At 44.2% G+C, this 25904-nt stretch overlaps 1 protein-coding gene across 3 annotated transcripts in view; it reads left to right on the top strand.

Annotated features, from left to right (window-relative positions):
* Positions 1-25904, top strand: part of prkd3 (protein kinase D3) — a 281534-nt gene that overhangs the window by 207679 nt on the left and 47951 nt on the right. For all 3 annotated transcript variants that reach the window (XM_033025439.1, XM_033025437.1, XM_033025438.1), the window contains exon 11: positions 8969-9046. In XM_033025439.1, the coding sequence (XP_032881330.1) occupies positions 8969-9046 (78 nt within the window). The remainder of the gene's footprint in view (positions 1-8968; positions 9047-25904) is intronic.

The raw sequence follows: 25904 nt of genomic DNA, 5'->3' as shown, positions 1-25904 counted from the left end.
GTTACTCCAGTACTCTGTGTGCTAATTGAATCGCGATATCTCTGGGGATCAGCTTCTTAACTGTAACGGCAAACAAATATTTAATGAGACCTTTTTCCTTTTGTCCGCATTGAAAAGTCGATTAGCAAGGTCCAAAGTATATTATGTGCTTTGGTTTGTCAAGAGAAAAAATGTTGGAAAAAATGCAATTAACTGCATGTTGCAAGTAAAAATATTGTTTGGTCATTAAAGTAATGGAACTCTAGTTGGCAAAAGAATACTCATAAAAATTACATGAAACTTAGTACGGAAAAGTTTATTTTGGCATCATGTTTGGCACAGACATTGTGGGCCGAAGGGCCTATTCCATTGCTGTACTGTTCTATGTTCTAAAATAGATGTGTTTTAGTTGGTCTCTTTTCTATTAGTCTATCACTTCTGTTTTGCAAATTGTAGGATGAATACTACCTATCTAGCAACAAATTTCAGATTAGTTTACTTTAGTTTAATTTATTGTCACGTGATACATTGAAAAGCTTTTGTTGCGTGCTATCGAGTCAGCGGAAAGACTAACAGTCGAGCCATCCACAGTATATAAATACACGATAAAGGGAGTAACGTTTAGTACAAGGTAAAGTCTGATTAAATATAGACCGAGGGTCTCCAATGAGGTAGATAGTAGCTCAGGACCGCTCTCCAGTTGTTGATAATATGGCTCAGTTGCCTGATAACAGTTGGAAAGAAACTGTCCCTGAATCTGGAGGTATGCGTATTCATACTTCTATACCTCTTGCCTGATGTGGAGGGGTGAAGAGGGAGTAACCGGGGTTAGACTAGTCCTTGATTATGTTGGTGGCCTTACCGAGGCAGCGTGAAGTGTAAATGGAGACAATGGAAAGGAGATCGGTTTGTGCTATGGTCTGGACTGCAATTCACAATTCACTGTACAGGGTACATGATGAAGGGAATAACGTTTAATGCAAGATAAAGTCCAATAAAGTCCGATTAGAGATAGTGCAAGGGTCTCCAATGAGTTAGATGGTATCATTGATGGTATAAAGTATCATTGGTAAATCAGGACCATTCTCTAGTTGTTGATCTGATGGTACAATTGGGGCAATCAGAATCTCATTCCTAACTTCGGAAAGAAAAATGTATTACATTCAGTAAAACTAGAGAATGGCAAGATAGAAGAATTGGGGGAAAGATCATGGTACAACAGGAGGTTAGGAATTAAAGTCTATTGTTGGGGCAGATTGGGTAAAGACTTTAATTTTTGGCTAGAGATAGTGAAATGCTCACTTGGTTTTGAAGAGAATATATTCAATTCCATTCTCCACCACAAGTATCTCCAATAAATATAAAATAAGACTTCTATGTTCTTTGCATGTTGCCTATCTATCATATATTCGTGTTCAGGAAAAAAAACGTAATTTAACAAAATCTAAAATAATTCCTAATCTCCCTCTAGGATTTCCTGCAATTCTGTTATTTTGTTGAGGACTTGACTTAACAAATCTTTGCTTTGAACACTCAATGCTCCAATGGACAAATCAAAATAGTGGTCCAGAAATTGTCAGCAAACATTTTATAAACTAAAACAGAACAGGAGGATATATAGAGTGCTGGAGTAACTCAGCGGGTCAGACAGAATCTCTGGAGAACATGGATAGGTGACGTTTCAGGTCAGGACCCTTCTTTAGACTAACATGAAGTGTTGGGGCAACTCAACTGATCAGGAAACACCTAGGAAGGAAATGTGGGAATGGACAGGAGACATTTTGGGTCGGAAACCTTCTTCAGTTTAAACAAGAGTCTCAACCCGAAACCTCATCTGGCATCAGTCTGAAGAAAGGTCAAGATCCAAACCGTCGCCTGTCCATTCCCTCCACTGATGCTGCTTGACCTACTGAGTTCCTTTAGCACTTCATGTTTTGCTCAAGATTCCAACATCTGCAGGTCCTTGTCTATTCATTTTATAAGCTTGCATTATTTTGTACTGTCTGCTTATTTTAACACATTGTTAATGAGGATGGCGTAATGGTCTATGAATGCATCAAGTATTTAACTGGGGATAAGCAATGTCATTTGTCGAGCATGATTCATTTTACATTAGGCTTTAGACTTACTGTGTGGAAACAGGCCTTTCCGCCCACCGCGTCCTTCCCGACCAGCGATCACCCCGTACACTAGCACTATCCTACACACCAGGGACAATTTACAATTAACAGAAGCCAATTAACCTACAAACCTGTATATCTTTGGAATGTGGGAGGAAACTGGAGCACGGAGAAAACCCACGAGGTCACAGGGAGAACTTACAAATTCCGTGCAGACAGCACCCGTAGTCAAGATCAAACCAGGCTCTCTGGTGCTGTACGGCAACATCTCTACCGCTGTGCCACTGTGCCGCCAATTGACAACACTTCTGAACGGTGGGACCGATGTGTTAATGAACACAGCTTGTAGAGCTGCTGCCTCACCGTGCCGGAGACCCAGGTTCTATCCAGACCTTGGGTTCTGTGTCCATGGAATTTGGATGTGATCGCATGGTTTCCTCCCACATCCCAAAGACGTGCAGGTTTGTAGGTTAATTGGCCTCTAAATTGTCCCTGGTTTGTAGGGAGCGCATGCAAAAGTGGGATAAGAACTAGTGTGAACAGGTGACTCAGTGGGCCAAAGCCTTTCAATCAATAATCAATCAATCAAACAGCCCTCCAAGGAGTGGAAATTCCTAACTTTGGTGATTCTGTTGGGGTAGAAATAACATATTTTATTATTTGAGTGTATTTTTCATCCCAATATTAGTGAAGATAGTAATTTTGGGCTGGCATTGGAATTAACGCCCTTTAAAAATTGTTGATTAGAAAATGGAAATGCTAAACAAAAATTTAAAGATTCTTATTATTGCCGTTGAGGTACAGAAAAGTTTCTCATGTGTCTGATCTGCAACTGTATGTCCTCCAGACTTTTATTTTCCATGGCTTATCTCTGACATCCTTCACCTAGATAAACAATTTCATCTGAAAAAAATTGCAAATTTGAAATGAGTTTCACTTTGGTCACTTGATCAATGTGTAGTGTTAACTTTTTCACCTCTTTTATTCGATGCATTTTCTTTTCAGGATTAAGAAAGTATGTGCATCCTGAACTTATGCAAAACCCCTATCCTGCCATTTTGTTTGGAATGATGTGACATAATTTGTAGAAGCCTTTCTAGTCTTTCCCAAAGGCATTAACTGTGATATTTAAATAGACCCCTTACACTTGTCACAGTCGGCACAGTGGTGCAGAGACCTGGGTTTCATTCTGACTACGTGTGCTGTCTGCAAGGTGCTTGTAGTTTTCCCTGTGACCGTGTGGGCTTTCCCTAGGAGCTCCGGTTTCCTCCCACACTCCAAAGACATACAGGTTTGTAGATTAATTGGCTTTGGTAAAAATTGTAAATTGTCCCTGGTGTTTTTGTGGATAATGTGGTTTGCGTGGACTCGGTGAGCCAGAGGGCATGTTTCTGCGCTGTATCTCTAAACTGAACTAAACTTATAATTTGTCGAGGGCTTTTCAGTCTTCCTCAAAGACATTAACTATGTTATTTAAATAGACCTCTTACACTTGTCACAGGCACAGCATGGATGCAGGCCCTTCTGCCCAACTCGTTCATACCGACCAAGGTGCCTGCCGGGGCTAGATTCATTTCCCTGTGATTGGCCCAGATCCCTCTAAATCTAGAATATCCATGTACCTATCCAAATTTATTTCAAATGTCATAATTGTACCCGCCTCTACCACTTCCTCTGGCAGCTTGTTCCACACACACGCCTTATTCCTCTGTGTGAAAACATCCCTCTCAGGATCCCTTTAAATCTTACCTTAAACCTAGCTTTAGATCGCCCTACCCTGACAAAAAGACTGCCATTCACCATCTATGTCCTTTGTGATTTTACATATTTCTGGAAGGATACCCTCAGCCTCCTATGCTCCAGGGAAAATGCTCCTAACCTAACCAGTCTCTCCTTATAACTCAAGCATTCCACTCCTGGCAACATCCTTCAGAATCTTTTTTGCACCATCTCTAGCTTGCTCACATCTTTCCTTTAATTTGCTGACCAGAACTGTACACAATCCTCTAAGTGTGCCATCACCAACGTATTTGCAGTTCTAACGTTCCCCAACAGATGAAGGCAGGCACACCAAATGCTCTCATCACCACCCTGTCTAACTGGCCTAAATATTAACTACACTTGCAGAAAGGTAAAAAGCCATGGTTAGCAGCACTGACTAATCCCACAATGAGTTTTGTATGGGATGATCAGTACGGGCGTCAGGGTTATCCATCCATCCATCCCCTTATTACCTGGAGTCATCATGCTCCCTTACCTGATCAAATCTGCCCACCATCAATCACCTCCTTTATCTGGTTCCACCCATCACCCACCAGCCTTGGTGTCAATGCTCCCTCCTTCCCCACCATAGAGTCATGCAGCGTGGAACCAGGCCCTTCGGTCCTACTTGCCCATGCTGACCAACGTGCCCCATCCACACTAATCCCACCTGCCTGCATTTGGCCCATATCCCTCTAAAATGGTCCTATCCATGTACCTGTCTAAATGTTTCTTAAACCGTGAGAGTATCTGCCTCAACTACCTCCTCTGGCAGCTCGTTCCATGCACCCACTACTCTTTGTGTAAAAAAAAGGTGCCCCTCAGGTTCCTATTAAATCCCCCCACCCAACTAGGCACTATTTATCCATGATATTATCCCTCCGTGATCTTCCCGTCCCACAGACTATGTGACATCCTCTATCTCACCCCTCTCTCCCACTCTCACTATACACTGGCCATCCTTCCTCTACATTCAGTCCTCATGCAAGGTCTTGACTTAAAACTCGACCATCTCTTTGCTTCCACAGATGCTGCTCAACCCGTTGACCTCTTCCAGCATTCTGATTTTTTAAAAACAAATTTTCCATTTCTGTGCTCTGAATCCCTGTGGCCACCTCAACTCATTTTTGATCAGCACCCCTCTTTGGTGCTTGCCATCAATTTACATTGTCTACTGCATGGCTTTCCATTATTATTGCTTGTTATTCTTATGAATCTCGATCGAGGTCCTAACCAAATATTTATCTAGATCTTTTGTTACGAGTTATTAATCAAGACAGCACAGTGACACATATTTATAGTTTGGTTGAAGGAAAAGATTAAAAAACAATTAGGACCTGATTAGCCCAAGATTAATTGTCTGTGTACTTGTTCTTGTTCCTTGTTCATAATCTCACTCAGATAATCTTGTTGCTCTGCATTACAAATTACACCCTTATCTTTTAAAGCCTCGGTTACTCTGTGATCTTTTATTGTGTTTAGTCATATTTTCCAACTTCTGTCATCTCCGTACCAAGGCTTCACTTGCTACTCACCTCCTAGCATCTTTTTTTTTCACTATCCAAGCTCAATTTCAGGTCATAGGAGAAGAATGCCATTTGGCCCATCGTGTCTACTCTCCCATTCAATCATAGCTAATCTATCTTTCCCTCTCAACCCCATTCCCCTGCCTTTTCCCCGTAACCTTTGACACCCTTTACTAATTTTGAGTCTCTTTGGCTCCAAATTCCAGTTCATCAGAACATCTTCCATCCTACATCTCATCAAAAGCTATCTAATGCTTCACTGTATTACAATAATACTACGATAATACTACGTCTTAACCATGTTCTGGCTGATGCAGCTTCCCTTTCGCACTCTTGTATCTATCTATTATAGAGTTGATTTGACTGTATCGATGCATTGTATATCTGAGCTGTTTGGATGGCATGCAAAAAAAAGCTTTTCACTTTACCTTGATACACGTAACAATAATAAACCTAAACCTTAAATATAGGCCAAAATGGACACAAAGTGCTGGCGTAACTCAGCGGGTCAGGCAGCATCTCTGTAGAACATGGATAGGTGGTGGTGATTCAGTTTGGGACTCCAGATGGTGGAGTGGGAGGGGGTGGGGAAAGCTGTGAGGGAAGAGAAGCAGGACGAAGTATGGCAGGCGATAGGTAGACACAGGCGAGGCGGGGTTGGATAGACAGATGGTTGTAACAAAGGCCAGAGATTAAAACAGAAGGTGTGAGACAAAAGGAATGAAGAGTTGGGAATTGTGAAGCCAGCAGAAAGAATATGGGTAGGGAGGGGGGAAATAGGTGCGTCCAGGTGAGGCACGGGGAGGGAGGGGGAAGGAAGGAGGCATGTAGGGTGCGGTTTGTAAGGGTCACCTAAAATTGGAGAATGCATTGTTCATTAAATCTAAATTTAAACTTAAATTTAAAATGTCATGTTTAATGCCAAACGTTCCTCTGTTTAGCTTAGTTTAGCGATACAGAGGAATCGCACCCGAGGTCAGGACCCGGGTCTGTGGCGCTGTGAGACCTTTGGTGATCATGTCTTTAGTTAATCTCTTTAAAATGCATCTCTTTTTTTCAAGTAATCTTTAATATCTGTTTCAATGGCTTGGTTGCGAGTCTCTGAGGACATATTCTAGATAAAAGGACATATATAAATGAGTCAACATTCCAAGTACTCATCATACCTTGTATGTATCAATGCGTTCTATTCGGTGAACTGTTTTGGTAAAATCTTCGGTGAACTTTTGTAACTGTGTCAGCGCCAAATCATGGTGACACATGCGTACTGCCTCGGTGAGGTCTGCTACATGATTTTACCAGGTTGTATGCCAAATATAGCCTTTCACTATACCTATAAACATGTGACAATAATAAAGTATAATTGAATATTGCTTCTCCCCACGTTTTGCAATTTGGCTGCGGTGCAATTTGATAATGGTGTCAAAGGTTGCAAAGGTGTCCCATCTGTGTTCGCATTGATTTAACTGCTGCAAACATTGGATTAGAATGACTTGTTTTCTCATTGTGAAATTGCCTTTGAGATGCATTCTAGAGCATAGTTGGATAACCTAACGACAGCTTTGCCTTTAATGGTAATTAGCTTACAACCTGTGGGCCGCTGCTGCAAATAAGAATTTAATTGTTCAAGAAGGAACTGCATATGCTGGAAAATCGAAGGTAGACAAAATTGCTGGAGAAACTCAGCGGGTATGGCAGCATCTATGGAGCCAAGGAAATAGGCAACATGTCGGGCCGAAACCCTTCTTCAGATTGATGCAGGGTGGAGGGGGTGCGGGAAGAAGAAAGGAAGAGGAGGAGCCAGAGGGCTGAGGGAGAGCTGAGAAGGGGAGGAGACAGCAAGGGCTACCAGAAATTGAGAAGTCAATGTACCGGCCACCGGGATGCAGACTGCCCAAGCGGAATATGAGGTGCTGCTCCTCCAGTTTCCTGTGGTGCTCACTCTGGCAATGGAGGAGGCCCAGGATAGAAAGGTCGGATTCGGAATGGGAGGGGGAGTTGAAGTGCTGAGCCATAGGGAGATCAGATTGGTTAATGCGGACAGAGCGGAGGTGTTCGGCGAAACAATCGGCAAGCCTACGCTTGGTCTCACCGATGTAGATCAGCAGACATCTAGAGCAGCGGATGCAATAGATGAGGTTGGAGGAGGTGCAGGTGAACCTCTGTCGCACCTGGAACGACAGCTTGGGTCCTTGAATGGAGTCGAGGGGGGAGGTAAAGCGACAAGTGTAGCATCTCCTGCGGTTGCAAGGAAAAGGGCCCGGGGAGGGGGTGGTGCTGGAGGGAAGGGAAGAATTGACCAGGGAGTTACGGAAGGAGCGGTCTTTGCAGAAAGCAGACGGGGGAGATAGGAAGATGTGGCGATTGGTGGGATCACGTTGGAGGTGGCGAAAATGACGGAGGACTAATGGTGTATGTGACGGCTAGTGGGGTGGAAGGTGAGGACTAGGGGGACTCTGCCCTTTTTCCAAGTGGGGGGATGGGGAGAGAGAGCAATGTTCCGAGTGGAGGGATGGATTTAATTGTCCCATTTCTTTAGACTTTAGTGATACAAGCCCCATCGGCCCACCGAGTTTGCGTCAACCCACGATCCCCTTACACTAGCACTATCCTACACACTCGGGATAAATTTACAATTTTACCGAAGCCAATTAACCTACAAACATATACTTCTTTGAAGTGTGGGAGAAAATCGGAGCACCTGGAGAAAACCCATGCAATCACAGGGAGAATGAACAAACTCCACACAGACAGCATCCATAGTCAAGATCGAACCTGAATCTCTGGCGCTGTAAGGCAGCAACTGTATCGCTTTGCCATTTTGGAACCTATGACATTAAAACACTCTCGACTCTTAAGATTGTTCAGGTCTTTCAAGGGCTGAACAGTTTTGCTACAGCTTTCATTTTTGCCACTGTATATCTCCAGTGCCTATTCGCTATTTGTAAGGATGCCGTTTAACTTGCCCAGTCCTCCTGTTCTCAGGTATAACTGTCGTATTTATGGAACCCCTGTATAAATGGGACATGTTGAGGTTACTCAGCTAATTGAGAGCCTTGCTCTACAAAGTTTGTCTTTGTCATTTTACCTTCACATGTCGCTGGTTTGCAAGAAATCGGCGGGAGTTTGAAAGGATCCCTTTCAAAATTACATATTAATGTGGTCTGTCTATTTCTTGCTAATTCAGAAACCTGTGATTTTCTCAATGTTCAAAATTGTTCTGTCTGGGACAGATGACAATAAAACGCCCTTGACTCTAGAATCTGGTGATGAAAAAAGGATTAAATTTGAAATTTGGCCCATCAAGTCTACGACAACCATTCAATCATGGGCTGATCTATTTTTCCCTCTCATTCTCCTGCCTTTGCCCCATAACCCCTGACACCCATACTAATCTGTCTTGTTCTATTAAGGTACATTGTTGCAGGTATCAATGTGGAATATTTGTGTCTGTGAATATCTGGATGTAATCTGGAATAATGCCTAAAACAGGCTTGTTTTTCCAATTAAAAATAAACCTGACATGTTCTTGAAATTGAATAATAGATCAATTCACAATGATTTATCTATCTCTTCTAACAGAGGAAAAGACATTACTGGAGGCTGGACAGCAAGTGCCTTACACTCTTTCAAAATGACACTGGAGCCAAGTATCATAAGGTGAGAGCGCACATTTACCGCTGAATAGTAATGCAAATGATATTTCAGTTGATGTGAAGAATATTTTCAGTATGTCACTTGTACAAAATATGATTTTTCTTTGTACCTTGGTATTAAAGTTTGGATGTTCTGAAGTTATGTAACTGATTTGAGTCGCACATTGTCATACATGCGGAAGTGATAATCAGAAGTGAGTAACAGCACTCAGCAGATTGGGAAGCATTTTAATATTATTAAACAGAGAAGGTTTAATGCCCAGTTTTCCTAGATTTGCTGTCTTGGTAGTTAGGGAGCTATAGTTGTCATCAGTTGCCACTGGCTAGAGGTTGCCATCTGCTGGGGCAGGTGGGGTGAGTGGGTGCGTGCATGTATGCGTGCGTTTGTGTGTGTGTGTGTATGTGCGTGCGCTTTGTGTGTGTGTGTGTGTGCGTGTGTGTGTGTGTGCATGAATGATTGAATGATACTTTGTTATCACATTTGACATGTCACAGTGAAATTCTTTGTGTGTGTGCGAGTGAGTGTGTGTGTGTGCGCTTTGAGTGTAAGTGAATGCAGTGGAAGTAGATTGGGTTTGTCTGTGGAGCTGTGACTCACATTTCCTGGTAGAAAGCATACTGTCAGGTTACATCACAGCTTGGTTTGGAAACAGCTCTGCCCAAGACCGCAAGAAATTGCAGAGTTGTGAATGTAACTCAGCCCATCACACAGATCAGACTCCCCGCCATGGACTCCATCTGCACTACACATTGCCTTGAGAAAAGCAGCCAACGTAATCAAAGACTTGTCCCACCCCGGTCATTCCTCCTTCTTCCCGCTCCCATCGGGTAGACGGTACTGAAGCTTGAAAGCAAGTACCATCACACTTGGGAACAGCTTCTACCCTTCTGTTATCAGGCCTCAGTACAGCTCTTCCATAAGCTAGATTACTGTCTGATTCACCTCTACCCCATTGTGGGCATTAGACTTTGTCTAAGGAACTATTATCCTGCAATGCTGAGAACTACTGTATATTTTGCACTCTGTATCTTCCCCTTGGCTCTACCTATTGTACTTGAGCTTGGCTTGATAGTATTTACATATAGTAGTATATGATTTGATTGGATAGCATACAAAACAAGCCTTTTTGCTGTACTCGGTACACGTGACAAAAATAAACCTAAGCCTAAACCTGTGGGACATATGAATTGGAAACGGCCTGAAGTGAGTGCGGTTTGCAGTTGGTGAGTCAGACCTCAAGATGAGTCAAGTAATTCGGGAATGGGGGCAGGGGGGATCAGACCGTTTTGTGGGGACAAATAAATGTAATTGCTTGTAATCTAGTTGCTTTTTGGAGCACAGTTATGACAGGCCACCAGGAAACATTGAAATGTGAATGATCTTATCAAGAAACTCAGTGGGTTTAGCTGAGATGGCTCAACTGAACTTTGAGTTGAGTGATTTCGATCTCGAGTTGTCCTTGAGTGGGCTGCGTTATATACAGTAGGTGCATGTTGAGGCAACCTTTTTGTAGGTTGAGCTGGTTCAGTGTAAGGTTGAGTGTGTGTGACTTTTTCCACGTGGGTGCAGTTTATCTTTGGTCATGCTGTTAGTCACCATTTTTAACCTCGTCAGAATTTTATTTGTCTGCATCCTCTCGTTGGTTTCGACTAGTTTTAATCAGAGTACACAGCACATGGACAGGCCCTTTGGCCCACGATGTCTGTGCCGAGCGTGATGCCACGATCAACTAATGTTCTCTGCCTGCATGTAATCCATAACCCTCCATTCCCTGCACATCCATGTGCCTATGTGAAACTATATTCAATACAACTATCGTATCTGCCTTCATCACCACACTCTGGCAGTGTTCCAAGCACCCAGCACTCTGTCTGAAAAATACTTGCCTGGCACATCTCCTTTAAACTTTGCTCCACTAACCATAAAGCCATGCCTTCTAGTCTTTGATATTGCCACGTTGGGGAAAATACGTTCTTGCTGTCAAACCTCTCGAAATGTTATCATCCTTTGAAGTTGGTAAAAATCTGTACACGATACCTGTGAAATAAAGCACTTTTCCATCAATGTGACTGGAACTCTTGTCAAATCCACTCTGCAGGTTGGATCATCCGTGTGCCCATGAAGTGAGTTGACTGCATCTTGTACATCCTTGTAACTTCCCATCCAAATGCTGGCCAGGCCTGAGCCTGCTTAGCTGGCTGATCACTGGGATTGTCCTGACAGTGCTGACCCATTGCTTTCCTGTAATGAATGGCTTCTAGCACAGTTTGAGGCATCAGAAAGTTGTAAGTGGGATAACATAGCACAAGTGTGAATGGGTTATCATTGGTCGAGTGGGCTTGGTGAGCCGAAGGGCCCGTTTCCATGCTGTATCTCTAAACTAAACATCCAATTGGTTTGGACCGCTGCGTTGATGCTTTGAACTGTTCCCTGGCCCGGTCTCCAGTCCACTGCAGTTGAGGGTGGTCCTGTATTATTAATTTAATTCAGAGCTATAGCATGGAAACAGACCCTTCGGCCCACCAAGTCCATGCCGACCATCATGCTAATTCTATGTTATCCCACTTTCTCAATCGCTTCCTACACACAAGAGGGCAATTAACAGAAGCCAATTAACCTAAAACCCGCACATCTTTGTGATGTGGGAGGAAACCAAGGTCAGGATCGAACCCGGGTCTCTGACGCTGTGAGGCAGCAGCTCTACCTGCTGCGCCCCAATAGCAGAACAATTATGTATCATTCTTCTCTGCTTTAAAACAACAGAAAATACTTTTTGATTAGTTAGTAGTAGATTAGATAAAGCGTTATCATCAGGGGACTTGAACACCTAATCAAGGCTGAGGATAGACACAAAAAGCTGGATAAACTCAGCAGGACAGGCAGCATCTCTGGAGAGAAGGAATAGGTGATGTTTCGGGACGAGACCCTTCTTCAGACTGAAAGTCAACGGGAAAGGGAAACAAGATATATAGACGCTGATGTAGAGAGATATAGAACAATGAGGGAAGGATATGCAAAAAAGTCACAATGATAAAGGAAACAGGCCATTGTTAGGTGTTTGTTGGGTAAAAGCAAGAAGCTGGAATGACTTGGTGGGGGAGGGATGGAGAGAGAGGGAATGCCTGGGTTACGAAATTAGAGAAATTAATATTCATCACTGGACTGTAAGCTGCCCTAATGAAATATGAGATGCTTTTCCTTCAAATTGCATTTAGATCACTCTGACAAGGGAGGAGACCTAGGACAAAAATGTGGGAATGGGAAGGAGAATTAAAGTGTTTTGCAACTGGGAGATCAGGTAGATCCAGACAGACTGAGCGAAGGTGTTCAGCTAAATGATCACCCAGTCTACTTTTGATATCACTGATGTATAAGTCCACATCTTGAACAATGGACACAATAGATGAGGTTGGAGGAGGTGCAAGTGAACCTCTGCCAAACCTGCAAGGACTGTCGGGGTCCCTGGACAGAGTTGCGGGGGGAGATATAGGGACAGGTGTTGCATTTCCTGCAGTCACAGGGGAAGGTACCTGGGAGGGTGTGGTTCGGGTGGGAAGAGATGAGTTAACCAGGGAGTTGTGGAGGGAACATTCCCTGCGGAAGGCGGAAAGGGGTGATTCTGCGGAGGGCAGAATGGAGTGGCTACACTGAGATGGAGGTGTTCCACAAAAGTATCAACTAACCTGCATTCAGTGGCCCCAGTGTGAAGGCCCCAGAGCAACAACTTCAATGCACTAAATTTGACCAAGCAGGAGGAAATCGTGGCTTCACTGTGTTTTCCAATATTGTTTTTATTTCAGGTTCCCGCCATCTGCCGTATTTTGAATTCACCTGTATGTGATTACAATTGATTAAATGGGAGGTTACCACAAATGTGGCTCTTTTACTAAACTAAAATGGTTTGTGCACTTGATTTTATTGTAGCTCTGTTGCAAACCTGTAAGTTGGCACGCTTGCCCCGCCTGCTTTTTACAACTATTTCCCTCCCACTCCACAATCGGTCTGAAGAAGGGTCCCAGCCTGAAACGTCACCTGTTCATTCCCCTCCACAGATGGTGCCTCACCCGTTGAGTTACTCCAGCACTTTGAGCTTTACTTACCTGTTGTGTATCTGACCAGTCCACCAACCCGTGTGAATTAATTTGAAACCCCCTCACTGTTTATTGCAGTTCCATGTTTTAAGATATCAGAATATCTTGAAATTGTGCGTTGTACACTCTAGATTAAGTCATTTGCACTTATTATAGAAAATAGTCATCCCAGTTCCAACTACTGGGGAACCCCACAGTGAATCTTCCTCCGACTTATGAAGCAGTCAGTTTTTTTCTGAGCCTTAGCCAATTGCTTAAGAAATTTCCCTTTTTATTCAAGAGTTTCCACTTTGCTGACAGGATTGATATTTGCCTTTTGAAAGTCCATATACGTCCAGTCTGACCAGCCTGGAGAAGGCTCCCGACCTCAAACATCGCTTTTTCATGTTCTCCAGAGATGTTGCCTGATCCGCTGAGTTACTCCAGCACTTTGTGTCATTTTGTGTATTAACCAGCGAATGCAGTTCCTTGTGTCTCCTATCAACCTCTCTGGTTTCATTTGGTGGTGCAGTGCCGCTGCCTGGATTGCCGCAGTTTTCTGGATCCAATCCTGACCTTTGGGGCCGTCTGCATTAAGTTTTCACCTTCTTCTGTGTGCTCCGGTTTCTTCCCACATCCCAAAGACAATGGGCGAATTGGCCTGTGTAAATTGCCACCAGTGTGTAGGTGATAGGCAGGATCTGGGGGTGGTTGATAAGAATGTGGGAAGAATAAATAAAAAAGGGATTGAAATAACAGCATAGCACAGGATCAGGCCCTTCGGCCCACAATGTCCATGCCGAACATGATGCCAAGATAAACTAATCTCCTCTGCCTGCACGTGATCCATATCTCACCCTTCTCTATATGTCCTTGTGCCTTTCTAAAAGCCTCTTAAGGTCACTTTCATTTCTGCCTCCTTCACCAACCTGGCAACATGTTTTAACAAAAATACTTGCCTCTTACATCTCCTTTAAACTTCGGCATTCTCACCTTAAAGCTATGCCCTCTCTTATTTTAAATTTCCACTCTGAGGGGAAAAAAAGACCATCTGCCCTAACTATCCCTGTCATAAATGTATATACTTCTATCAGGTCTCTCTACAACCACTGATGTTCTAGAGAAATACAGGGTTGCCTAACCTTTCCTTGTAGATATTACCCCACCCAATTCAGTCAGCATTCTGATAGACCTCATCTGCACCCTCTCCAAAGCCTACACATCCTTCCTGATATGGGGCAACCAGAACTCCAAATGTGTGCTTCCTGATGTATGGTTAGTGTAAATGGTCAGCGTGGACCCATTGGGCCGAAGGGCCTGTCTTTGTGCCATACCCCATGACTCCATGACTCTATAAATCCTCCACCTCATCCATAAAACATGACTTTCATTTTCCAAATTTACACGTGAAGGTGGACCCTAAGGCTTTGAAGTAGTGTCCCAATTTGTTTAAGAAGGAACTGCAGATGCTGGAAAATCGAAGGTAGACAAAAATGCTGGAGAAACTCAGCGGGTGCGGCAGCATCTATGGAGCGAAGGAAATAGGCAACGTTTCGGGTCAAAACCCTTCTTCAGACCCAATTTGTGTTGCTGTTGTCAGGGCGATTATGAATGTATTTGCGAGATGTTTGACAGAGAGACAAGTTATTGACAGAGAGACAGAGAGAGAGTCATTACAATACAAAAAACATAACCCTGTTGCCACTAGTAATGGACGTGAACTATGATTTTAACTCCTCGTCAAAGTTGGAGCATGTTGCCAGCACTTTACTTGTTCAAAGGTTTCAAAAGCCTTTTATTGTCACGTGTACCAATTAGGGTACAGTGATATGCGAATTACTATACCCCCCTGTATTACCATACAGCCATGCTAAAAAAAAGCAACGAGACACACAACTACATAAAAGTTAACATAAACATCCACCACAGCAGATTCTCCACGTTTCTCACTGTGATGGAAGGCAATAAAGTCAAATCTTCTTCTTCAGTAATTTACAGTCAAGAAGTGCATTTCTGCTGATGTGGAGTTTGGCAGGGTTCACTGCCACACCAGGGCTGAGGTTGGAACAGATTGATAAAAAGGGAAGTATTAAGGCAACAATATCATGTTCCAGTAATGCCAACGAATGTGCTGACAAATCCTTCATAGTTTTTTCTTAACTTAATTCTTGCTTTAAAATAGTTATCCCACCTATGTCTAATTATGATTAAAAACGATGGGAATAATAGAGCTACTTTCATCATCTCAAACAAACTTTGGGTATCTTTAGCGGCATGAATATTGATTTCTCTAACTTTAAATAACCCATGCATTCTCTCTCTCTCCGACCCACCCCCACCCTAGTCGTCTTGCTAATTTCAAATTTGTTATCACCTCGTCCCCAACCAAAGTAGACCATTGTGGGCTCTACCTTTCTTGAGTCAGCAATGCAGGCTCTGCTTTGTTCTGTACCTTGTCTGTACATCAGTCTGAAGAAGGGTCTCGACCCGAAACGCCACCCATTCCTTCTCTCAAGAGATGCTGCCTATCCCGCTGAGTTACTCCAGCATTTTGTGTCTATCTTGTTCTGTACCTTCTCATACCTCTAGTTTCCCTCCTCCTGACTCTTAGTCTGAAGAAGGGTCCCGACCCGAAACGTCACCTATTCCTCAGAATACTCTCCAGTAACTTTCCAATAGATGTTAAGCTCACCGGCCTATAGTTCCCAACATTTTCCCTGCAGCCCTTCTTGAATAGAGGTACAACATTTGCCACCCTCCAATCTTCGGGCACTCTCCTGTATTTATGGACAACTTGTAAATTTCAACCAGTTTCCTCGTTTCCTACATTGTCCTCGGATATATCAGATCAGGCCCTGAAGATTTGTCTACTTTCATACACGATAGTACCTTCAGTACTTCTTCGACGGTAACAATGACTGCTCTCAAGACACTTGACTGCCCCAAGTTCCTTTGCCCTACTACCTTTCTCCTCGGTAAATACAGAGGAGAAATACTAATTGAGGACCTTGCCCATCTCCTGTGGCTCCACACAGAGGTGACCGCTTTGATTCCTGAGAGGTCCCACTCTCTCTCTAATTACCCTTTTCCCCCTTATGTATTTATAAAATCTTTTGGGATTGTCCTTAATGCTACCAGCAAGAGCTATCTCCTGACCCCTTTTTGCCCTTCTGATTTCCTTTTTCAGTTTAGTCCTTAGTTCCCGAAACTCCTCCAGGGATGCACTTGATCCCAGCTGCCTATACCTGTCCCATGCATCCTTCTTGTTTTTGACCAATGTCTCAATTTCCCTCGTCAGCCAAGCTTCCTTACGTTGGCCTGCTTTGCCCTTCACTCTAACAGGGACGTGCATATCCTGAACTTCTGTCAGCACACTTTTAAAAACATCCTGTGCAACGGGTAGAATTGAGCTGTGGACTTCAGGCCTTTCCGGCAAACAGCCTTGTCAAATAGTAGGTATTTGTATGTGTGAGTTAGATTTGGTGGTGAAGGGGTGGGTGGGTACAGGATGTGGACGTGCCAGAAATATAAGCATGTATCTCATGACTTCCAATTGAATGTATAACATAGACTGAACTCTGTGTTCATCATCTGCAGAAACTTCTGAGTCTCAGTTTTACTGCTAGTTTTACATGAGCACTGTACTAAGCAGATGTGAAGCATGGAAAATTGTGATAATTTTACTTGCCGAATGTATTTGGAATGGTGAAAGATTGATTACTGGTATCGATTACCAGTTGCAAATCTTCAGTGGGGTCATGTGTCAATTGTTGCTCATGCTTGTTACCATGGTGATAGGCAGGCAGTTGTCATGACTATTTACACTTTGACGCTTGACCAGTTCAACGACTTGCACAGTCTGAAGAAAGGCCTGACCCAAAACGTCACTATCCGTGGTCTCCGGAGATGCTATCTGACCCGCTGAGTAACTGAGTTACTCCAGCACTTTGTGTCTGTCGTCATATGAATATTGAATTCTCCAATGTTAGATAAATAACCTGCAAACAACCTCTGAGGCCATAAGACGTAGGAGCAGAATTAGGTCATTGGGCCCCATCAGTTCTGTTGCGCCATTCGATCGTCGCCGATCTATTTTTCCCTCTCAACCCCATTCTCCTGCCTTCTTCCTGTAACCTTTGACGCCCTTACTATTAAATAATCTGTGACTTGGCTTTCACTGCTGTCTGTGGCAGTGAATTCCACAATTTCACAACCCTCTGGCTAAACAAACTCCTCTGCATTGTAAAGGTACATCCTTTTATTCTGAGACCTATGGTTCTGGACTTTCCCTCTACTGGAAACATCTTCTCCACATCCACTCTAGGCCTTTCATTATTCGGTAGGTTTCAATGAAATCTCCCTTATTCTTCTAAACCAGCGAATACAGGCCCACCTGGACTGACCCCATTTTAGAGTCATACAGCGTAGAAACAGGCCCTTCGGCCCAACTTGCCCATGCCATCCAACATTCCCCTTCTACATTAGTTCCACCTGCCTGCGGTTGGCCCATATCCCTCTAAACCTATCCTATCCATGTACCTATCCAAATGTTTTTTAATCATTGTGATAGTACCTGCCTCAAATACCTCCTCCAGCAGCTTGTTCAATACACCTACCGCCTTTTGTGTAAAAAGATTGCCCCTCGGATTCGTATTAAATCTTCCCCCTTCATCTTAAACATATGTCCAATGGTTCTCGATTCTGCTACTCTGGGTAAAAGCCTCTGCATCAACCCTATCTATTCCCCTCATGATTTTATACACCTCTATAAGGTCACCCTTCATGCTCCTGCACTCCAAGGAATGTTTTCACCTTCCCTCTCCAATTCAACCTATATTCCTTCCTCTGGCCTCACAGTTCGAACCTCTTCTATCCTTATCTCACAACTTTTGCCCTCCCCCCCCCCCCCTCATCTGTATCCACCCATCCAAGATGGCGCCCAAGCCAGACGACTGTGCGCCGATCACAGAAGTGGATCTGCATTCACGCATTACAATCGCTCCACTCTTTTAAATCTCTACTCCAACGGCAGCATTTCTTACATTATTCCCTGTATCAGTTATCTGTACATTGTAGATGACTTGATTGTAATCACGTTTGTCTTCCTGCTGTCTGGTTGCACGCAACAAAAGCTTCTCACTGTAACTTAGTACACAGGACAGGACACTAAACTAAACTAAATGCCCACCAGGCTTTGCCCAGACCCACCCACTGCCAGCTTCCCCCCCGCCCCTCCTCCTTGCTTCTTCAGATGAATGGGGTCATGTCTTGGATGCCAAGTGCAACAGATTTCAGCTCAGCCCTGGAGTCCAGTGGGATTTGACTCTAATTTGGTTCACTGGCCATGAATTAACTCCCATGTTGCAGCTGTTTGGTAGTTCTTTATAGAACAACTGTCGAGCAAACACTGTGATCCACTTCATCGCTTGTGAGAGTGACAGCTAAATTCAGCCTGAGACAAAGATAACCAAAGAAGCTGAACCTCATCATAACTCCAACTCCTAATATTACTGTAGAGCTTAATGGTAGCGCAGCAGTAGAGTTGCTGTCTTACAGCGCCAGAGACCCTGGTCCGATCCTGACTCTGACCTCCAGGTGCTCCGGTTTTCTCCCACATCCCAAAGACGTGCAGGTTTGTACGTTAATTGTCCTTTGTAAAATTTCCCGTAGGTCAGGATCAAACCTGGGGGTAGTATAAATAGAAAAGATAGGCCAGCAAAAAGTAACTGCATGCAACAAACATTCAAACCTCCCAAAAGATTCAAGATAGATTTAATTGTCACATGTGCCAGATGGCACAGTGAAATGAATTCCCATACAGCCATACAATAAAAATAAACAGGACTCAACACACTATAGAATTTAACACAAAACATCCCCACACAGCAGAATCAAAGTTTCCCACTGTGTGGGAAGGCACCAAAGTCAGTCTTCTTCCTCCACTGTTCCCCGTGGTCAGGGCCCCGTGGTCAGGGCCTCCCTAAGCCCTCCGCAGTTGCAACTATGGGCGGCCCGATGTCCAGGACCGCTCGCCGGGGTGTTGCAAGTCCGACGTCGGGGCTGCGGGACGTCCTCAGCGGCGTGGACACCAGAGTCGGCCCCCTCCTACCGGAGTCGGCGGCTTCCACAGTCCGTAGGCCGCGCCGGGTGGAGACCTGCTGCTGACCCTCTGCAAGGCGCCCCAGGACTCCACGATGACGGTCAGCGCCGCCCGCGTTGGAAGCTCTCCGCACCAGAGCTCCACGATGTTGGAGCAGCGGCCCAAACCTCCGGAGCTCCAAACGACGACCCAGGTAGGCATCGCCCGCTCCGCGGTGACTCCAGCGCTGCGCCGCCGCTGTAGCAGCCCTGGTCCGGTACTCGGTCCCCGGCAGAAAAGGCCGCTCCGATCCAGCTGGTAGGCCGCGAGGTGGGGGGCGAGGACGCGACTCGGAGAAATAGTCGCGTCCCCGCCAGGAAGAGACTGGGAAACGGTTTCCCCCTTACCATGCCCCCCTCCCCCACATAGAAAAGTAAAAGTTTCCCCCAACACAAAACTTTGGACTAACTGAAAATAAAATAAAAGATAGAAATGACAGCGCCCCTGCACAAAAATATCTCAATTCCAGGAAGATAATGATGCAACACAGTTTGGGAACTTCCTTTATGCAACTAAATTGGACACTTTGTGGTCAGTGGTATATTGGACATTCTGTGGTTGGCAATTGAGAATGTTATCATTGTCTTCTTGGTGCCATTCTATTTTAGTGGCTTCTGCTGTGATTGGTGAGGTCACTGAGGGATCTATAATGATGGCCACAGGTGGACCAGACAGTGCTTGGTGGGGCAAGTCGGTGGGTAATTCACAAGGTGGTCGTTTGCACTCCTCCCATTGTTCACCCAGGTCTCGGCATGCTCCCAGCAGAACCCAGGTTCGCAATGCCATCTGCAAACCTCCTCCTCTGCTTTGAGCCTTTGTGGGACAAGGATCCCACTGACAGCACAGAGGCAGGCCAGAAACACATTGCCAGGGGCGGTGGTGGAGGCAGATATGCTAAGAGGCTTTTAGATAGGCACATGGAAGCGCAGGTAATATAAGCTTATGGATCATGTGCAGGCAGATTAGATCAGTTTAACTTCACATCATGTTCGGCACAAACATTGTGGGCCGAAGGGCCCGTTCCTGTGCTGTATTGTTCTATGTTATCTTTCTTATAGCGGGAGATCAAATGAGATGACGTTTAGTTTAGTTTTGTTTAGAGATACAGAGTAGAAACAGGCCCTTCGGCCCACCTAGTCCGCGGCAAGCGGCGATCCCCACACACTAACACTATCCTACACATGCTAAGGACAATTTACAATTTTACCAAGCTCATTTACAAACTCCAATTGACAATTGCAAACTTCACACAGACAGCTCCTGAGGTCAGGATCGACCTGGCTATCGGACAGGTCCACCGTTGATTTTCCGATACCCTTGGTTCCAGAGTCTTGCTGGATTATCCGTTTATTCGGAACAACAGAGGTCCTGGCCTTGGGGGGCTGAGATACTGGCCCACTAAGTCGGGCATGAGAAGTCAGATATGGCAATGGATCTGCCGGTGCCATCCGGGCTGGAGTTTCAGAGCCCGGCCACTGGGGACAAATTCGACCCACTGATTAGTGCGGAAATTCCGATGAGGTCAAGGTTGGTCGCCTCACCCGGCCTAGGCGCCATGTTTTTGGGGGGGACCTCCGGGGGTGGGGGGAGGGGTGCGGGATGTGCGCAGGGGTGGATTTCAAGTTCACTCTTGTAATTTTTTCCAAATTAAAGGAGGTGCTGGACCTATACCAGGTACCTGCACCAGCTGCACCAGCTGCACCACTATGCTACGTCTTTGCTGGTGTTTTGGTTCAGGATCTAAGGGAATTGTTCTGCCTCCTCTTTCTCCTGACATAATTTGCTGACATCAGCAGCTTTACCTTGCTCTCAATGGTAGCCGTGCTTTCAGTTGATAAAGCACAACATTTTTTGGAATTCCCTTCATCTATTCTCTCATCCCTTCAGACTCTCGGTTTTAATCACTTCTCCAAATAGCTCCTTTGGCACGTTTGTACTGATTCTGCCCTTGTGCTGCATTTTGCTGATGTTAGATACATTTTATATGTGAAAGTCACTGTCGTGTGTGAGGACATATTTGATATGTTTAAGCAAGAATTAAACTGTTGAATATTGGGCTGTGAAGAAGGGTCTTGACACAAAATATCACAAAGATGCTGCCTGACCTGCTGAGTTAATCCACACATTGTGTGTTTTTTTTTGTAAACCAGCATCACCAGTTCCTTGTGTCTACATTGGGCTGTGCATGCTTGTCACCAATTCAGGTTTTTCCTGGGTGAAAAAGCACTGAACGATGCAGATTCTATTCCAAGATGGAGCCTAAGCCAGGCCACATTGTGTGCTGATCCCAGCAGTGGATCTGCAATCACGCATTACAATCACTCCACACTTTTAAATCTCTACCCCAACAGCAGCATTTGTTACTTTAACTGTGCTCTTCTTAATCTCCTCTCAAATCTGTCGATCTGTACACTGTGGATTGTAATCATGTATAGTCTTTCCACTGACTGGTTAGCACGCAACAAAAGCAATAAACTAAACTAAACTAAACTAAACTATGCTTTTTTAATATATAAACATTGTGTCAGGAGGAAATGTGTTCTTTAGAGGTTTAGATAAAGCAGTAATAAGGGACAAGGCTATGGTGGCACATGGATATATAAGGAATGGAGGGATATCGATCACACAGAGATTAGTTTAACTTGGTATCATGTTTAGTACGGACATTGTGAGTCACAAGCCCTGTTCCTGTGCTGTACAGTTCTATCCATGTGCAAGGGAAATCGTGTAGTCTGATATCCTGTGTTGAGGCTGATTTGTGCCCGAGTATAGGAGTATGTGATTCAACCACTGAAGAAGGGTCCTCTTGTTGAAAAATTGTTGATTTCTCTGTGAATACAAGAAATGCTAAATGTCAGAGAGCAACAGATCAGTGGCATCTTAGCTGAATCTATTATATGTTGACTCTTTGAATCTATTGCAAAAAGACACTTTTGAAAAGCCTTTGATGTAATTTTCAGGGGTTGATTTGAATTCAGTGTTTAGAATCAAGTTGACCACTAATCTCAGTATGGTAACCTTATCCAACGTCCTCAGTCGTTTAACTATTGCTTACAGGAGGTTCAAGCTGTTGGAGATACAACTGATTTATAAACCAGCAGGTGCTGGTTTATAAAAAACGCAAAACATGCTGGAGTAATTCAGTGAGTCAGGCAGCATCTCTGGGGAACATGGATAGGTGATGTTTCCGGTCGGGACCCTTCTTCAGCCTGACGCGAAACATCACCTATCCTTGTTTTCCAGCATTGCTGCCTGACCACTGAGCTACTCCAGCACTTTGTGCCTTTTGTTAATTTTTCTTGGTGAAACTTTCAAACTAAACGCAGATCTGCTATGGTATCTGCCTCCACCACCACCACTGGCAGCGCGTTCCAGGCACCCACCACATTATGTGTAAAACAACTTGCCCCGCACATCTCCTTTAACCTTTAAAACTATGTTTTCATACATTTTTCTGGCATCAGGAATGTATTCTATTGGATTATATTGTCTATTGGAATATTTAAGGAATTATTTTGTAAACAAGTCCATTTCTGTTTGAGTTTAGTTTTACACTACAAGAGTTTTAGAGATACAACATAGAAACGGGCCCTTCGGCCCAACGAGTCCATGTTGACCATTGATTACGCGAACATTAGTTCTATGATATCGCACTTTTGCATCCTACACAATTTACAGAAGCCAATTAACCTACAAACACATCTTTGGAATGTGGGAGGAAACCAGAGCACCCGGAGAAAACCCACGCGGTCACAGGGAGAACATACAAACTCCACACAGACAGCACTACGCAGGTTTGAACTCGGGTCTCTGGCACTGTGACGCAGCAGCTCTACCAGATGCGCACACCACTGAGCAAAATAAAATTGTGTTTATAAATTAAACCCAGAAAAAAAACATGCTATCTCTGCAGAAATGTGGCCAGTTACGAGCATATGTTTCGCAAGGACAAGAATACAATTTCCAAGCATTGAAACTGCATGCCTTTTTTTAAAATTTGCTCTATTATATTACTTTAAGCAATATTGTGTAATAATTCAGAATGAAATTTATGCTGCTGTGTTCTGCAACTCAATATTGCTCCGTGTTTTATTGGGAGAGAATTAGATTCAAGCTGAAATACTACTTAAAAAAGAGAGGAAAAGTAAGAAAACTAAAAGATCAGAAAGGTGGGAGGAAATGTACTGGGAGATGGACAATCTGTATATCTTGTTGAGTGAAAGGGAAAGTCAGGGACTGTGCAGGGGAAAAAGCAGAGTGTTTTTGAATGAGCTTTCTTTATTTTTTCCCAGTTCCTCTTTCAAGCTTTTCCCAGTCACATATGTAATGTGGTTGAGAGGGAAACCTGCTCTCATTTCATCACTAATGTCATTCTTACCCATTTGTTCAGGGACATATTTAAGCAGCCACTTTACTCACAGATCATGCAGATTGGACTTGCTTGTAGTCTGTGCAGTTCATTCCCACAGCTGCTTCTTGTATTGGACATGAGGGTCTGATCTACCCTTAGACTCCATTGAAGTATCCCGTAGTGATCCCACACAAAGCATTTCAGGTGAGTCTTTTTAACCGCGTTTTGAGTTGAATTTAGTTTATTGTCACGTGTAAACAAGGTACAGTGAAAAGCTTTTGTTGCGTGGTAAACAGTCAGCGGAAAGACAATACATGATTACAATTGAGCCATTCACAGTGTGCAGATATGAGATAAAGGGAATAACATAAATAACATTTAGTGCACAATAAAGTCCAGTAAAGTCTGATCAAAGATAATTCAAGGGTCTCCAATGAGGTAGGTAGGAGCTCATAACATCTCTCTGGTTGTGTTAGGATGGTTCAGTTACTTGATAACAGCTGGGAAGAAACTGTCCCTGAATCTGGAGGTGTGCGTTTTTGTACTTCTATACCTTTTGCCTGATGGGAGAGGGAAGAAGAGGGAGTGGGCAGGGTGCGACCTGTCCTAGATTATGCTGGTGGCCTTGCGGCGGCAGCGTGAAGTGTAATTGGAGTTTTGCAGTAGACGTTTCTTTTACAAGTGATAAAAATGATAGTTGTGGAAGATAAGATGAATGACTGTGGGTTCGTTTAGTATGACGAAATACGTGTTTGCTCAATCATCCCAATTAAAGGGCCTGTGCCACTGTACAAGGTAATTCAAGAGCTCTCCCGAGTTTAAAAAAAAAATCAAACTCGTGGTAAGCACGTAGAATGTACATAGCGGGTACGTCGGAGCTCGGGACGTCTCTTAGCGGCTCGTAACGCTAACGGCAGGTACTCGTGAAGACTCGTGAGGATTTTTCAACATGTTGAAAAATGTCCATGAGAGCCCCGAGTACCTATGAGCGGCTATTACCGTAATTCTCCAAGTTTGAATCGGGAAACTTGGGAGAACTCTTGAATTAGCTCGTACAGTGGGACAGGGCCTTCAGAAAGATGATTTCAAGTTAAGATTCTGAGAGAATGGACCAAGTACTCAATGATGTATTCAAGAGAGAGTTAGATATAGCTCTTAAGGCTAACGGAATCAAGGGACATGCGGAGAAAGCAGCCATGATCATATTGAATGGGCCAAATGGCCTACACGTGCACCTATTTTCTATGTTTCTATGCACAGTACAGTACAGCACAGGAACAGACACTAACACCCACACCCACAACACAGAGAGTGGCGGGTGCCTGGAACATGCTGCCAGGGGTGTTAGTGGAGGCAGATAATATAATGGCAGTTAAGGGACTTTTGGATAGGTACATGTTTAGTTCAGAGATACAGAGCAGAAACAGGCATTTCGGCTCACCAAGCCTGCACTGACCAACAATCACCATACACTAGTTGTACCCTATAATTTACAGAAGCCAATTCAACTACAACCTTGCACGTCTTTGGAGTGTGGGAGGTAACCGGAGCACCCGGAGAAAACCCATGAGGTCACAGGGAGAATGTGCAAACTCCATACAGATAGCGCCCTTAGTCAGGATGGAACCCAGATCTCTGGCACTTCAAGGCAGCAGCTCTACCACTGAGCCACCATGCCGTCCACATGGATATGCAGGGAATGGAGGGATATGGATTATGTGCAGGCAGATGATAATTAGTTTTGACATCATATTTGGCACAGATATTGTTGGCCGATAAGTCTATTCCTGTGCTGTACTGTTCTATGTTCTGTTTTGGACTACAGAGTTTTGGACCTTGTAGATACCCCTTCTCAGCAAAACTTGTCCTTTCAGTCTTGGCTAAGAATATTTAACTGACTTCAGGTGTGTTCTCAATCTCACTCGGACCTCCATCCCACTTCCATGTCTGTTCCGCACTTTCCCCTTCTCTCTACCTTGCACGTTACATCACTCGGCAACGCTACCTCTAATACCTGTTCACACAAACTGTCCTTTCACTGTTAGTCATAGAGTCGTACAACACAGAAACAGGTCCTTCATCCCTCTCCCCTCTCCCTTCCCAGTTCTCCCACCAGTCTTACTGTTTCCGACTACATTCTATCTCTGTCCCGCCCACTCCCCTGTCATCAGTCTGAAGAAGGGTCTCGACCCGAAACGTCACCCATTCCTTCTCTCCAGAGATGCTGCCTGTCCCGCTGAGTTACTCCAGCATTTTGTGTCAACCTTCAGCCCAACTTGTCCATATTGACCAAAATGCACA

Source organism: Amblyraja radiata, chromosome 8 (genome assembly GCF_010909765.2).
Source record: "Amblyraja radiata isolate CabotCenter1 chromosome 8, sAmbRad1.1.pri, whole genome shotgun sequence".
Lineage (NCBI taxonomy): Eukaryota > Metazoa > Chordata > Chondrichthyes > Rajiformes > Rajidae > Amblyraja > Amblyraja radiata.
This window is presented reverse-complemented; position numbering and strand designations above follow the sequence as displayed.